Source organism: Lissotriton helveticus, chromosome 1_1, assembly GCF_964261635.1.
Source record: "Lissotriton helveticus chromosome 1_1, aLisHel1.1, whole genome shotgun sequence".
Lineage (NCBI taxonomy): Eukaryota > Metazoa > Chordata > Amphibia > Caudata > Salamandridae > Lissotriton > Lissotriton helveticus.
The window spans coordinates 1,930,210,627-1,930,226,965 of record NC_136057.1 but is presented as its reverse complement, the minus strand read 5'-3'; the positions used below and the strand labels follow the sequence as shown (position 1 = coordinate 1,930,226,965).

General features: G+C 46.1%; 1 protein-coding gene across 1 annotated transcript in view; it reads left to right on the top strand.

Annotated features, from left to right (window-relative positions):
• CACNA1E (calcium voltage-gated channel subunit alpha1 E) overlaps positions 1-16,339 on the top strand; it is a 1,292,345-nt gene that overhangs the window by 865,010 nt on the left and 410,996 nt on the right. Inside the window, exon 22 of the mRNA XM_078643465.1 lies at positions 1,734-1,793. Within this exon, the coding sequence (XP_078499591.1) occupies positions 1,734-1,793 (60 nt within the window). The remainder of the gene's footprint in view (positions 1-1,733; positions 1,794-16,339) is intronic.

The following is a 16,339-nucleotide window of genomic DNA, read 5'->3' as shown; positions in this document are numbered from 1 at the left end:
AAGAGGCCCACCTAATGCAAATCAGTACTGCTTACTCTGCGCCTCATGGGAACAGTCCATCCTGAACCTTAGTCATCACACTCATTTGCTCAGAGGCCCACTGCTTTTGTAGTTGGGAAATTTGACCTTCACACTGATTCTCATTGACTAAACAACCCCTGCTTCTTGATAATAAAGATCAAGGGCCATATTATCAAGAAAGGGCGATACATTATCGCCGCTTTTATTGGCAGGAAACTGCCGCTTAAGCGGCAATAATGGGCTTGATAATAGGCCCTTGTGAATTCCCATAGAAGCCCAGATTCTGGTGTTAACCTGGGCTTCTATGGGAATTCACAAGGGCCTATTATCAAGCCCATTATCGCTGTTTCCTGCCGATAAAAGCGGCGATAATGTATCGCCCTTTCTTGATAATAAGGCCCCAAGTTCCTATAGAGGTCAATGTGTTTGAGTTCCCATAAAAAACACAGGGGTGCTCGAGCATCTTAGAGGAATCTGAACTCTTGAAAGAAGAGGTTTTTTTTTCTTTCCGGTCTGCAAGAGTGCTGCCCATTTTGCTCTTTACCCTTCATTTCTGGCATATTTTTTAGTTTATTATAGATGTAGTAGGTAGGTTTTATGCTGCAACAGCGACATCTTAAGGATGTTGGAGCCCTGGACCAAACGTATTTTGGGGTTCCCTGTTCGGAACAGCTTTGACTTTATGTTTCAGTTTCAACTCTCATGCTCTCGTTGACCTGGTCCAGGGCACAGGCAAACTCATCCAAATTCTAAATTTGTTTACTTGTAATATTCAGGGATAATGACGTGTGGTTTCAATATTGTAACACAGCAGCGGCTTACTAATATTACCTAGGCCAAAGCCAACTTGGTCCTGCCTTAAAACGTCTCTGCGCTGCAAGGAGGTTTTCTGTTTATTTCTAGGAGTCCTGTCTCTATTTTTCTGATGTTTTCTAGTAAATGGAGTAGAAAAACATTTGAAATTTGATTAGCTGACCTGCTGATACGCAGCCATATGCGATGTTAGGGTTCCTCTTGTAGCTAAGACACATTCTCACATTGCACAGACCACTGGCAGACCTCTTCGTTCAGGGGTTGAAAAGTGACTAGCAACGCCCTGTACTTCTCTCCTGGGAATCCTTATATATTGTCACCCCAGAAGCATTATTCCACACGTAAAGTACTATTGCATTCATAAGACCTCTGGTGACAAGACGGTGTTACAAAAACAATTGAGTTTCTCAGATATTACTGTGGCCCTCACTAATGATATTGCCCACTCATCATATGTACATCATTTTTTCAATGTTTTTCCCTATTTTGCATGTTTCTGAAATTCTTTAGAGCTAATCGTTTTTCTATGGCATGTAGCTGTAAAGTCTGACACCACACTGGGCAAGTAGCTTTTTGAATCCGCCTTATCAAATTTAACATAGTGTAACTGATTATCTGTCTGATCATTAGTTGTGTCGTGAAAGAGAACATTTCCTTGTCAACTACTGAATGAGACCAGTGAGAATATTTTGCTGTCACCTTCTGAATCGTGTGTTTGGGCACATTCTCTATATATGATCTTACCCTAGCTAAAATGAGTGTGTGTTGTGCTTGTGTTTAACATATATGCAGTTAACTACATTTTCTGCTGGTTTAAACCCATTACTTGGAGGTGGAAACTAACTCTGGTGTATTTTTGCAGAGGAACTTGCTGACATCTGTGCTTCTGTTCTTTACAGGTTCTCAGATACTTTGATTATGTTTTCACTGGTGTGTTTACATTTGAGATGGTGATAAAGGTAAGTGTCAAATGGTAATACAGGAACTTCCACTGGAGCCCCTAGTTATGGTGGTGTATCCTAGTGATCCGAGTGTTAGAAACATGATAATCTATCATTCATTTAGCTGAATCATATCCAAACCATATCTTCGAGAATAAAGTATGCCACAGCAAAACAATCCAGTGATAGCTCTCTTAAAACCATGAGAGTCAAATGTTGGTCTACTAGGCCCATAGCCATCTCAGATTCTAAGGATATGCACATGCCTTTAATGTACATACAGTGAACCTAAATGAGAATCATTTAGCTAGTCAGTGTTTATCTTGACCCTTATGGGCCAATGTACAGAATTCTGGATCTAAACATATTCAGCTACAGCTGCCAACTAAATTAACACTCTTACTAGCCCTGGTGAGCAGCTACTGTTTCTCAGAAAAATACACAATTTGGAAAAGGCATATATGGGTTGAGTCTAACACTGAAATAACCAAGGGATCAACACTTAAAATCTGAGTTATCAAGAACGTATCCTTGATTGTTGCATTGCACCATCACCAAGAAATTCACAGATGGAATATGAGAGGGTAACAGCAGATCAACAGGTGTTTTGGGCGATTAATGTTAGCACCAGAGGCATGGTAGATTTTTTACTTGAGCTAGAACTCCTCAGATGCATTGTGAGAGATCATAGGATACTTGAATATAAGATTTTGGTGAGGACGAGTTGATTTTCCTATAATATTTGGCTAGAGCAGAAGATAGAAAAATCTAATCTGAGGTAGTGTGACACATCTATGCCCTTGAGTTCTCTCTGGCAAGTCCGTTACGATTTTAGACAGGCTAAATCAACACCATAGAATACCAGCTGAGTGAACTTACAGCATGATAACCTACATTTTCAAACAAATATCAGATATTCTCTAGATTACCTAGTCTTATTGTTCCCCCTTCTGGCTCCTTCACGTGACTTAGAGCTCCGTACTTCAATTATCCGGGGCCACAAACAGTCACAAGTGGCCCGAATATTTGAAGGCAAGTGGCATGCATGTACACACATACCTACACTCATTGATAATGTTCTTTGTAAGGACCCACAATTCTTACATTTGTTTTTCTTTCTTACCGACAGACGTTTGTGAGTTTTTCTGGCAGATAAATTTAGATTTGGCTTTCTTTGTATGATAGGCCAGCCCCAAAGCCTCCTGACCAAACTTCTACATATGAGTGGACTGGATTGATCCCCATGTAGTTTAGCGTCCCCTTTGTTGGGAATAATAAGTGACAAGAAGGCTGAGCCAGCTTGCCCATACTATGGGGATGTAACTATTGCCTGGTGTTATCATTTTTCACTGCCAACCAATGGTCCCCTACCATCTCCTGAGATTGAATGGAAAGACTATGTCTAATATAGACCAGTTCATATACGAAGTACCTTCAGATATCTCAATGCCATTGTAAAGTCTGCGTTTGCAAAATTGCCACGATAGTGAACTCCTATCCTTGGCTCAGTTAAAGGATGTATCTCTGTACAACGCAATCTAAAAGATCACGGTACTTGACAACGCGGGCATTACAACGCAAGTCGTTACAACGACTTGCGTTGGAGGGCGCGGATTTTGGAATCTTATAATTTTATATTCCAACACCAGTCCACGTAACAGTAGGGAAGGTGTTGGAATATAAAATTACAACATTCCTTGCCCAACAGCGCCATCCAGCGCAAATCGTAGTAACGACTTGCGTTGTAATGGCAGCGTTATAAAGGCACTGCGGTGTAAACACCGCGTTCTAAATGATGTTTCCCCAGTTGAAAGGACAGAAAGACAAGTGGGTAGTTCATGTTAATTTATGCACAAATAGAGGCTAAGAGCCATTTGTACAGATCCTTTTTGTGGTTGGAAACGTGCTGATTTCTAGTTCCGTCCCCTTTGCAACTGCAAAAAAGCATTTTGCAATAGACAATTGTCAAATTGTGATTCAGTAACTTGTCATTTAAATTTTTTTATTTAACTTGACATTTAAAAGCAATCACAGACATGGTGATCTGCCTACCCCACCAGGTCACCATCCCTGTAATGGCTCTCATTCCTAATGGGTCGCAAACTATGACCTACTTCATTAATATTCATGAGGTAGGTCAAATTGCAACTGTATGAAGCTGGCTCTTAATATGTTATGCCAAAAGAGGTCTCCTATGCAAAGAGTCCAGGTATAGTCCAGGTTCAGGTAGATTCTAGGTTAGTAAGGCTATTAATAGTGGACAGGGGATGCTCTAGCAATCCCAAGATGCTCTTCTAGTGGGTAGCGTTGAGATTATCAGGGAGGAGTGTTAGATATCTGCACATGCACACAATAGTCAATAAATAATGCACAAGAATCAATAATGAGATCCAAACCAATTTATAAAAATACCTCATATCTTTATACAGTATTAGGCACCAAGATCATCATGATCAGGTAAGTACTTTTAAAATTAAAAGGTTTGAATAAAACAGGTTTTTGATACATTAAGTTGTAATTGAAGCACTTTGTGCCAATGTTAAATTGGAGAGAAAAAATTGTATTGGAACACTCAATAGCAACTTCTGGAACCCATATTCTAGACTTAAGGTGGGTATGGGGCAAGGTCCAAGGCAGCACCAACAGTTCACTTTGGGCAGCGCTGGGACGGCCGGGTGCAGAGGTGCCTTACAGTGTTGGGTGCCCCATTCAAGTTAATGGAGATTGGTCAGTCGGAAAAGAACCTGTGGGCTGGGACTGGGGGACCAGCTGGTCTGAACCAACAGGGGGGGCTCAACTCTTGCATGTTCGTGGATGCCTTTGGTCCTCTTCTCCCAGGCCAAGCGTGACAGGTGCAGAGGAGTTTTTAGGCATTGTATTTCCGTCACCGGGAACGCTCACGATAGAGAGGCCCTGCAAACAGAGGCTGCAGACTGCATTGGGAAGTACACAGTAGGCAAATCCAAGGTGGGCTTTGCCTCTGGAGTGCTGTGGGATCATGCTGGCACTGTTGGCCCACTTCAGCTTGGACTCGGAAGTACAGGTGCCGTGGTGTTGTGCTTTGTCTGTTTTTTGCCAGCTGTAGCACTCACAGCCTTCTTTGTGGTGCCTGCTGCTGCTCCATGGTGGTTTTGGAGTCTTTATTGAAAGCAGGCAGTCCTCCAAGGTTTTGGAGGCACAACAGCTGCAGGACAAGTCGTATTTTGCACAGTTTTGATGGGGAACATCAGACAGACCAGCAGGCTTAGTGCACAGTCAGTTGCTCTTCCTTGGTTGACTGCTTTTTCTGCTCTTCAGTGTCCTTCGCAAGGCGTTAGGATCTTGGGACCATGTTGGCGCTGTTGGCCTACTTGAACTCGGGCTAGGTAGCTGTGGTGCAGTGGTACTTTCCATTGTCGGGTTTTCGCAGTCTTGGAGTCTCACAGCTCAGTCCTTGGTGCAAGATGCAGGGGAACTTTTCCACTGTTCCACAGGAGCTCCTGAGTCTTTGGAAAAGTGCTGGCAGTCCTTTCAGGCTTTGGAGTATTAGCAGTTTGTAGGGTGAGACGATTTTGCAATTGTCAAGAGTAGGCATAGAGGCCGGCAGGATTGGTGCCAAGTGAGTTGCTTCTTCTGCAGTTCTTGCTTTCGGAGCTCTTCTGCCCTTCTTCTTCTTTTGGTCTGCAGGATCTGATTTCCTGGTGCTAGGACTCCCCAGAACAATTAATTTAGGGGAATCTAGGGGAGTATAGGGTAATAGCTAATGGGCTATTTACCCCTGGGATAACTATGCCTCCTATATGACAACTTAGTGGGGGGAAATGGGCACAATCCTGTGCCAGAGATCAAAGATGTGCCTTCAACAAGATGGTCACTTCTGAATAGTCGCATTCACCCCAAGTAACCCAGTTCAGGAGTGATACTCGCCTGAGGGTGGACACACCTGTCTTGCTTAGCTAATTTTACCACGTGTCCTGGTGCCAAAGAACTCTGGACAAAGAGAGTATTTTTCTTCTCTTGTGAGAGAAGCCAGATTTGCGTACCAAAGGTGGTGTGCCTCTTTGAAGCTCCCCGGTCTTGGATTGCTATTCCACAGGTCATCCTGTGGGCGGGGGTGAAAGACACCCGTTGCTCAAACAGGCTTGATTTATGGCCCCCTTGGGGGTCAGAAACTCACCTCTGGTGGCAGGCTGGTTAGATCCAGTCAGTCAGCACACAAGTGGCTGGTAAATTTTCAGGGGGCAACTCTAAAGGACCCCCTATGTGCATGTATTCCTCAATCAGACACTGGGATCAGCGCAGGTTTATTATTACGAGATGTTTGATACCAAACATCCTTTTTTTCAGTAAAGCCATCATGTAGCTGGGGAACTCATTTCCACCAGTGTCCAGCACATGCTTGTAAAATGGCTTTCCTGTTTACTTGTACTGGCAGACATGGAACTACCCAGCCCAGGGCATACCTTCTAATGCGGCGATACCCTCATATGTAGTAGAGTGCAACCTCCCTTGGGGATGTAAGGCCTGTGGTAGGGGTGACTTACCTATACTGCATTCAGCGTCGGTATGCATGGCACACAAACTGTGTGCCATGTTGTTTTTACACTTTTGTCTGCACCAAGACACGCAGCCTGCAGTGGCAGTTTGTATGAGCTCGGTGTGGGGTCCCTTAGGGTGGTACAATTTGTGCTGCCACTTCTAGAGGCCCTCTTTAGTACCTCCACCCTAGGTACCAGGGTTACCATTTAGTAGGGACTGTCAGAGGGTACCAAAGGAATTGCCAATTAGGGGAAATAATTGTATGGTTTTGGAAAGGGATCTGGTACTGGGTGCCTGGTTAGCAGAAACCCAGTGCACTTCCAGTCGAAAATGCATCAAATACCATTATGAGAGGAGCTCTATTAGTATGAAATAATCAGTAGAAGTTACATATGATTGAAATTAATTGGAGGTGATGTAGGAATGCTCTTTTAGAAACTGCCAATGAGAACGTTTCTGTAAGTATATCAAGAGTTGCACATAGGTATTGTTCTGATGAAGCACAGAAAAGACCAAACTTACATAATGGTCAGGAATTTATCACACCCCAAACCTGCCCGTTTTCACTGAGACGCTGAGCTGATTGTATGTTGCAAAGAGGAGGACTGGGAGGCTAGGTCTGGACTCTGGAGGATTATAGCTATCCTCACGAGAATGTTTGATTCATATACGCAAAGGGTAGGAGCTTGTTTGCCCTAAGATATTGTACCCAGAGTTTAAAATAAATATAGAAAAGCCCAATATGCTATTCCTAAGATGTAGACTGAGAGGTGGATAGATACTACAAGGGAATGCCCCGAAGTTGAAGTCAATGCAGAAGTTAATAGCTTCAATGAACACAAAGAGTACTGTGTACAGAGAAGATGGAATGGAAAGGACCTTTTATCCTATCAGAACAGTAAGACCAGGAACAAAATTAGTATTCCTGGATGAGGGAGCCTCACCCACAATGTTTGGCATGCTTCATCGTGGCTGCCCTCTCCCCACCAAGGTAAGATAATACTACCATGGTGGACTTAACCTCAACATATGAGGAAATTCTTTTTTTTTTTTTCTTTTTTTTTTTTTTTGTTCAAAAACCTTTATTTGAGCAAGCATAGAAAAATACAAGAAGGGGCCCACAACCTCACGGGCTGGCCGCTAATATTAAGGCACAAGGCATGAAGTAGAATGTACACCCGTGGTAAGGCACAAATCCAGCACAAAGCATTACTCCCAACATTACACAGAGCATTTTGACTTTTTATTTTGTACAAAAAGAAAAACAAACACTAAAAAGGCGAATGCACGGTAATTAAGGTCAGCCCAAAGAACGGAGGGGATGGTCCACGATCAGGAGAACATACCTAGAGCCCTGAGGCTCCAACAAGGTCGGGGGGGGGGGAGCAGCGGGGAGAATCGGAAATTCAAAAAACAGTATGAAAGGGTTCCGGGAACGCTCACCTAGGGAGATAGGACAACCCCAGTAGTGCCCACAAGGGGGGGGGGACAGATATCCTTTATCTTCGTCCACGCCCTGGGTCTGCCCCTGGCCACATAAACAGTCTTCTCACGAAACATGGACCAGTCCATGTTGTCCTCCCATTTCGAGACCTCAGGGGGCCTGGATGCGCCCCAGAGTTGCGCCACATCCCGTTTCGCAATCATGTAACCCAAGGTAGCCCATCTGGTCTGGGCCACAGAGTAGTCAGTGGGCTCCCAAACATTTAACAGACATCGTCGAGGCTCCGGCCGCAGGGCCACACCAGTCACATCAGTCATCACCTCAAGCACAGCAGTCCAGTAAGCCGCTACAACCGGGCACTCCCAAAGAATGTGCAAAAAGGTAGCACTCAACCCACAACCACGCTTACATAACCCATCCAAGGAAAAGCCCATCGTCACCAGACGCGGACCAGTGACATACACTCGATGAAGGATCTTAAGTTGAACCAAACGGAGACGGGCAGGAATGGCTACCTCCTTGGGAGAAGAGAGCGCCGATTGCCAATCTTCATCGTCTAGTTCCAACCCATCGCCGACCCAAGCCTCCCGAAGTCGGACCAGTAAGTCCGCCCGATTATTGATCAGCTTCTTATAGATCAGGGAAATAGTGCTATCAGGCAGGTGCCCATCAAGGACACGATCTTCGAGGGGGGAAGACTCGGGCGGGGCCTCATCAGGAGTCAAAACTGAGGCGAGGGCGTGCCGGACCTGCAGATAACGAAAAAATTCCCTACCATCCAAACCATATTCCGCCTGGAGGACCTGGAACGACTTCACTCTACCCTTCGAGCACACATCACCCACCTTACAAATCCCAATCATATCCCAGCGGTCGAAACCCTTGGTAGACCAGAGACAGCCCAAACGTTCCGAGGCATAAAGCGGCGTCGCCAGCGTCAATCGATCCTCCCATCCCAAACTCACATTCGCAGCACGCCACACAGTTACTGCAGTCCTGGACGGGCCCACAAGATGGCGCCCGGCAGATCGAGAATAAAGCGCCCTATTAAAGTCCCCACCCGGCAGCTGGAGTCTATCCATCTCGAATGCAGGATTCCGACCCGGTGAAAACATCACGTGATTAATAGCAGACAACTGGGAAGCCCAGTAATATCGCTTGATATCGGGGAGCGCCATGCCCCCGTCGTACCAAGGGATGGTGAGTTTCGAGAGGGCAATACGTGGACGCCCGTCCCAAATCAATTGCCTTTGAAGACTCTCGATCTCTCGGAAATAGGTCTTGGGGATAGCGTCATAGGAGTTCTGGAGCGCGTAAAGGAACCGCGGCAAGGACATCATTTTAAACAGGGCCGCCCTGCCCAGAGGAGACAAAGGAAGCTTACGCCAACGGGCCACGTCCAGTCGCAATCTAAGTAGCGGGGGGAGGAGATTACGCTCAAAGCGGAGCGAGGAGTCCAACGTAATAAAAATCCCTAAATATTTGAAGCCAGATTGGACCACCTGGATAGGAAGTCTGCTCGGCAATGGGGGCAAAACACCCGAAAGAACATACACGCAGGACTTGGCCCAGTTAATAACGAGGCCTGAGTTGGCACCAAAGGAAACAAGAACGTCAAATAAAACAGACAGAGATTTACGCGGGGAGGTGAGATATAAAAGAATGTCGTCCGCATAAAGCGAAACGCGGTCCTCAAAGTCCGGAGACCAGCGAATCCCCTTGAGCGAAGGTTCCCACCGAAGCCAAGCAGCCAATGGTTCCAGGGCGAGTGCAAAAAGCAACGGAGACAAGGGGCATCCCTGGCGGGTACCTCTACCAAGGGTGAAAGGAGCCGAAACTCTACCATTAACCACTACTTGTGCCAGAGGTTCCGCATATAATAACTTGATCCAACCAATAAACTCAGACCCGAAGCCAAATTTCTCAAGAGCCGCCCAAAGATAAGGCCACTCCACAGTGTCAAAAGCCATGGAGGCATCCAACGATGCCAAAATGGCCGGCTCCGTCAGAAGCCCCGCCCTCGCAATCACGCCGTGAAGACGACGTAGGTTCAGAGCCGCGTTGCGATGCGGGATAAATCCGGATTGATCTGGATGGACCAAGTAACTAATGACCGTCAGGAGGCGGGACGCAAGGAGTTTCGCCAATACCTTGGGTTCAACATTTAGCAGGGATATGGGCCTATAGGAGGAACAAAGGTCTCGCGGTTTACCATCCTTGGGGATGACAACTATCGTGGCCAGTCGCTGATCATAAGGGAGAATACCCCGTTCCCGGGACTCCAGAAACATGGCGTGAAGATATGGCGCCACCCTGTCGGGACGCAACTTGTACAGTTCAATTGGCAACCCGTTCGGGCCCAGTGCTTTGCCCGAACGGAGTGAACGGATGGCAGTAGCTATCTCATCAACAGTAAAGGGGGAGTCCAACGCCACACGATCCAAATCGGAAACACTGGGCAGAGCTACATCACGCAGTAGAAGGCGAGAGTCAGCCACATCTCTCACAGACACAGGGGTATACACCACACGGAAATACTCAGCAAAACGGTCAACAATTCTAATCGGGTCCGTCACACTCTCACCACTCGAAGACTGAATCACGGGTACCACACGATTAGCTCTCTCCTTCTTATCCAGCCACGCCAGCAATTTATCCGCTTTGTCACCCACATCATACAAACAACCCTGTTGCTCCCGAAACATCACTTTAGCAGCATCCGTGACCATGGATTTATAGGCAAATTGTTTCAGACCCAGGGCATGGAGTTTCGCAGACGTGACACCAGATTCCAAAGCATCCTCCAATGCAGAAATCTCTCCCTCAAGGTCCACCACCTCCCTATTCCTCGCCCTCTTAGCTTCAACAATAAAGGAGAGGGCCTGCCCACAAATCACCGTCTTAAAGGCCTCCCATAGGGTCACAGCTGAGGAAACCGACCCCTCGTTATCCAGAAAATACGCGTCCAAAGACTTAAGCAGAAGGCTGCGGGTCTCGGGGGAGGTAAGGTACCACGGATTGATGGGAGCCACCCGGCCGACTGCCTCCACTCCAACCTCAAAACGAAGCCAGAGCGGAGAGTGGTCAGAGATACCCCTGGGTAGGTGTACAATCTCATGCACCGCTGGCGACTGAGCCGCAGGCATCAGGAAATAGTCCAGCCTAGACAGACTCCCATGGGCCCCAGAATTAAAGGTGTACTGAAGCTGAGTAGGATGTAAAAGCCTCCAGCAATCCACCAAGCCAAAGGTATCCAAAAATCCACCCAACCATTGTTGGGCCGCAGGAGTATCCCTAGGGGGGTGGCGATCGTGGAGACCGGAGAACACCGAATTAAAATCACCAGCCAGAAAGAGAGTACTATCAGGGAGGTCCAACAAGACACGGCCCAAATCTGAAAAGGTAGAAGTCTGCAAGCCGGGGGGCACATAAACAGTAAACAAAGAGAGGGCACGACCTTCATAGCGACCCACAAGGACAGCATATCGCCCCCGGTCATCCTGAATCACATCATCAATAGCTAGGGGGAGGGAAGCCCGAACAAGGATACCCACACCCCTAGAACCCGAGGTAAACCCCGAATGTGCTACGAGGCGATAGCCCCACCTATTCATTGCATGACAAACATTGCCTATCAAATGAGTCTCCTGCAGGAAAACAATATCAGGAGATAAACGTCGTATACATTTCAACACCACACTTCGTTTGATACGATCTCCCAGACCGTTAACGTTCCACGAAACAAATCTCAACCCGCTACCCCCATCCCACCCAACAAAGCCAAAACCCCCCACCAATGAGCATGACACCAGAAACAGTTTCAAATACAGGATAAAGTCGCCTTGAAAACAGAACACACAAACAACAAACTTCCCAACCACCCTCCCCCCAAAGAACAAGAAAACACCCCCCACCCTGCACCCCTGCAAAAAGCTAAAAAGCCACCCCAACCTGCAGTGTGCCTGTCGCCCAAGAACCCCTATTCTACACAAAGACCCCGGAGGAGGAAAGGCTCCGTACCACCCGCCACCCCGATCAAGACCAATGACGAGAAAAAGAACATACATCAAACACATAAGCAATAAAGGAACACAGGCATACACCCCTGGAGAAGTTATTCAAAACAAGGCAGCAGGCATGGACGAAATGTTCAGCTCTCTACACCACCTTCAGCACCGCCCGGGTGGGCATCGGACTCAGTCTCAGGAGGTCGGCTAGGCAAGGAGTCCAGCCAGTCATTCACAGCATCCGGCCGATCAAAGAAGAAAGTTCGGTCATTATACTCAACCCGCAGCCTGGTCGGAAAAAGCATAGCGTAACGCATCCCCATGTCCCGAAGACGCTTCTTAGCACCACGAAAGCCCATCCGCTGCTTCTGGACCTGTTGGGAAAAGTCTGGATAAAAGTTCACCGTGGCATTCTCAAAGGCCACCGGGCCCTTCACCCGCGAAGCCTGCAGGATAGCGTCCCGATCTCTATAGTGGAAAAGCTTCGCAACAATAGGTCTCGGCGGGGCGCCTGGCTTCCCCTGGCCCCCCGGAACACGATGTGCACGCTCCACTGTGAAAAATTTACTGAGGCCAGATGGAGAAAGGTGGTTCTGGATCAGGTCTTCAACCAGGAGATCGACCGAGTGGGGTTCTGGGTTCTCCGGCACACCAACCACGCGAACATTACAGCGACGTGCCCTGTTCTCAAAATCCTCCAAGCGCCGGGTCATGAAATCGTTCACCCTACGGAGATTGCCAATCTCCGTCTGTATGTCAGAGACGTCCGTCGTGAGGCTGGACGACTTGATATCCAGCGACTTCACCTTCTCGTTCGTTTTGGAGAGATCGGCTCGAATTAGATTCACCTCGATTGCCACAGTGTCAAGTTTGTGGGCCAGGGTTTCGTACTGTTGGCCTATTGACTCCCTCATGCCAGAAATGGCGCCCATGATGTCCTGCAAGGAGGGCTCCGTCGACGCATCCACGACGTGGTCAGACGCACTGGGACCGGGCAGGGCAGCTCCGGGGGACCCCTTAGAGTGGGTATAACGGTCCATAACATTAGATTGGACCGGACCCCCGCGCAGAGGTGTCTTCGTCTTGCGCGTCTCCCGGTCCCCTCTGCCCGCCATTTTGGAGATGCGTCACAAGGAGATTCACCAGGGTTAACGGACCGGGCACCAGAAATGGAGGCCCCGGGACCAAAAGGACCGCAAGTGGGGTATCACTAGGATAGAGGCAGCCAACGAGGAGAGTAGTCCAGCCAAAGGCCCGACAGCCGACGCGTGTCCTGGCAACGGCTCTGGTCCGACTCCCTCACCGATGTCCCAGTCTGAGGCAGAATCGAAACCGAAACTTAAGAAGGGGACCCACAAGTCCAATCCCCCTGCCGTTGTTGTTCAACTCCAAGACGGCCACCGAACCTCACCCAGTCCCGGGCGCCCCTCAAGGGCGGAGCCCAGAAGTTCAATTCACCATAACTCAGGCACCCGGTGTCCAAATCAATTTCTGAAAGGTCCAGGTAGATCAGCCCAACGTCCTCTATACAAATCCTCGCGAAAAATCAGGATTCATGCAGGATATTATGCCGGGAGCGGCGGGAGTCCGGGGAGCGCTGTGCTCACGCGGCCATCTCGGATGCCCGCCAAGCTCCTCTCCTATGAGGAAATTCTTGATAAATAGAATGCCTGAATAAATGAGAGATCCAGATAATATAAATACCCTGGAGTAACCCTGAAGGGTTTCCATTTATTATTAGGTATACCAGGTTTGGTAAAAAGCCTATATCTTGGATAATTTGGGTAGATTTTCCTTGAAATGCATTTGCATACCAACATGTTTCTGCCTATTTGTGTGCATAAATAAGTTCTGGGGGAATTCATCGGGGCTATTAATATTACTGAGCACATCCATACAGGTAAGATAGGAATTTCCTACCTTCAACCATGGAATACACCAGCCTAGGAGAAAAGAAGCCAAATCCAATTATACTAGATTCAGAAATTATGCTTATATGCACAAGAGTGAGAAATAATAATCACCACATGTGACTCTGGTGAAACAGCAAATCAAAAGCAAACAATCTGCATTATTCTGTGGTTTTGTGAGAAAACCATGCTTTCATTCATTTATGCAACTTATCCTTGTTTGGGCAGTTATTGACTTCATGGTCTGGCTTAAGGTAGCGACTCCTGTAGTCACGCGCTTTCAACAAGCTGAGCTATAGCATAGTACTTCATTATGGGTTAAAAACAGTTGTGCTCCCACAGCATCCCTCTTTTTCACCCTCTTTCTCGGGAGAATTTCTCTCCTTAGGTTTTGTTTACATAAAACTGATGACAGTTCCCTGCTACCTCTATAGATTAAAGAGCCCCACGAATAGTGGACAGAATGTATATATTGAGATGTCCCACATAGCAAGATGCTAATATCCCAGTGGACTGTTCATCCCTGTGATGTGAATCTTGTAAAGATAATTTGTATTAGGGGTGCTATTATATTCTGTCCCCTCCTACCCTAGCATATTTATTTCTGAAAGACTGTTCTGGGGATGTATTGGATGGGATTGATTCCGCCATGTATGCTCTTGTCACAATGTCATGCTAATTAATGTGGATAATAGCCTTTATTTGTGGTTGTTCTCACAGGGACATGTGTCTTTAGTTTATTTGTTTTTTGTTGTTTGTTATATATTCAATAAACAGAATTTACAAATAAAAAAAGGTTGTGCTTGTGCCCATGGTGCTTTTGGAAATTACAATTAGTTGTCCCTGGAATGGAAGGAGGACCCTAAACTCCCGGTAACCACGGTGCATTTTTCATAACAGTGGAAGATACACGTCCAAAGTAATGCCAGATAAGCACAAATATGTGTTGTACCCAGATGGCAGATAAAAGGAATTGTAGCACACGTTTCCTCGAGGGGGTGCAATATAGCACCAAACATAACTCTTAAATGGCTAAGACGAGTATGCACCAAAAAAACTGCGAGTACTCACAGTAAGAGTAGCAGAAACAGTAGTGCCCTCCTAACTATGAAATCATGGAATGGTTACTTGGTTGAGGAGAACCGCCAGTAAAAAACCTACAGCACTACCTTTGGCAAGCCGAACCTGTTAATTAGTAGAAAAATACTGTGGTGTAAAACGTGACTGCTGCTATGTGGGTGACGTGGTCTGTGTGCTAATGCACATGCTCACAAGGGACACCATTGTGTATCTTAGTGGCTGAAATGCAGGAGGCTTGTAAAGGAATGAGCAAAGATCAGGAACGCAATGGCTCACGGGCCGTGCATTAGTGTATGTGCTAAAAGTGGAGAGGTGGACAAGTGGATATGCCATTCTGAGAAACCCATATAGTTCTCGATTTAAAGGAGAGAAAAGCACTGCAATTGGACTCTGTGAAAAAAAGTTTGTAAATACCCAGAAAATTTGAAAAGTTGTAAAACCTGCCATCCAAACTAGGAACATCAACGTCATCTTTCAGTTGTTAATCTCCTGTTATACAAGGAGTAACTTTAGATCGGGTCCGCGGATTACCTTGGATCGTGAATAAATTTGCATGTTAGAAGAAGGGAAACTAAAGTATTCAGACAGTTGACAAACCCTTTAGTACTCATTAGAGTGGGAAAGAAATTAGAACGCTGGGCCAGGTGTACGACCATGTTATTTTGCGAGGTGCAAATTGCGCTCCGTTGGATGTCCAGTGCTTCCCTACTGTTGCACAGACTGGAGTGGGAATAGTACATTTTACGCCTCTGGAGTATAATGCTTTACCTATTGTTGCACAGATTGTATTGGGAATAGTAAATCTTACCCCTCCGCAGTCCAACGCTTTCTCTACTGTTGCTTGGACTGGAGTGGGAATAGTAAATGTAACCTTTCCAGAGTCCAGCGCTTTCCCTACCGCTGCTTAAACTGTAGTCTGAATAGTAAATTTAGCCTCTCCAAGGTCCAATGCTTTCCCTGCTGTTGCACAGACTGGAACGGGAATAGTAAATCTTACCCCTCTGAAGTCCAATGCTTTCCCTACAGTTGAACAGTTTGGAGTGGTAATAATATATTTAACCCGTCCAAAGTCCTACAATTTCTCTACTGTTGCATTTACTCGAGTGGGAATAGTTGATCTATTGTTCCCAGATGCCAATACATTTCCTAATATAGTTAAATATATTTGGTAAAATATGTCTTTATAATTTTGATTTTATAGTGTTTGCTTATATTTTTATTTGTTTTTAAATTTTTATAAATATTTTTGTAAATGTGTTATTTTTTTAATTTACCGTTTTACATTTTTCTGCTTGGTAATTTATTTACGTTTTTTAACTTATTTGTTAATATTTAGCTGTTCAGGATTATATATATATATATATATATATATTTCAAACAAGTAGTGGGTTCTTCCGAGACCCATCCCGTCGTCAGTTGGGGCAATGCCGGCAGAAACCCAGGCCGGTCAAGATTGATTAAAGTTCAATTGCAAAATAATTTGCGCACTCGGAGTAAGATTTGACAATCACCATTTATATCATGGAATAAATGGTGATTGTCAAATCTTACTCCGAGTGCGCAAATTATTTTGCAATTGAACTTTTATATATATATATATATATA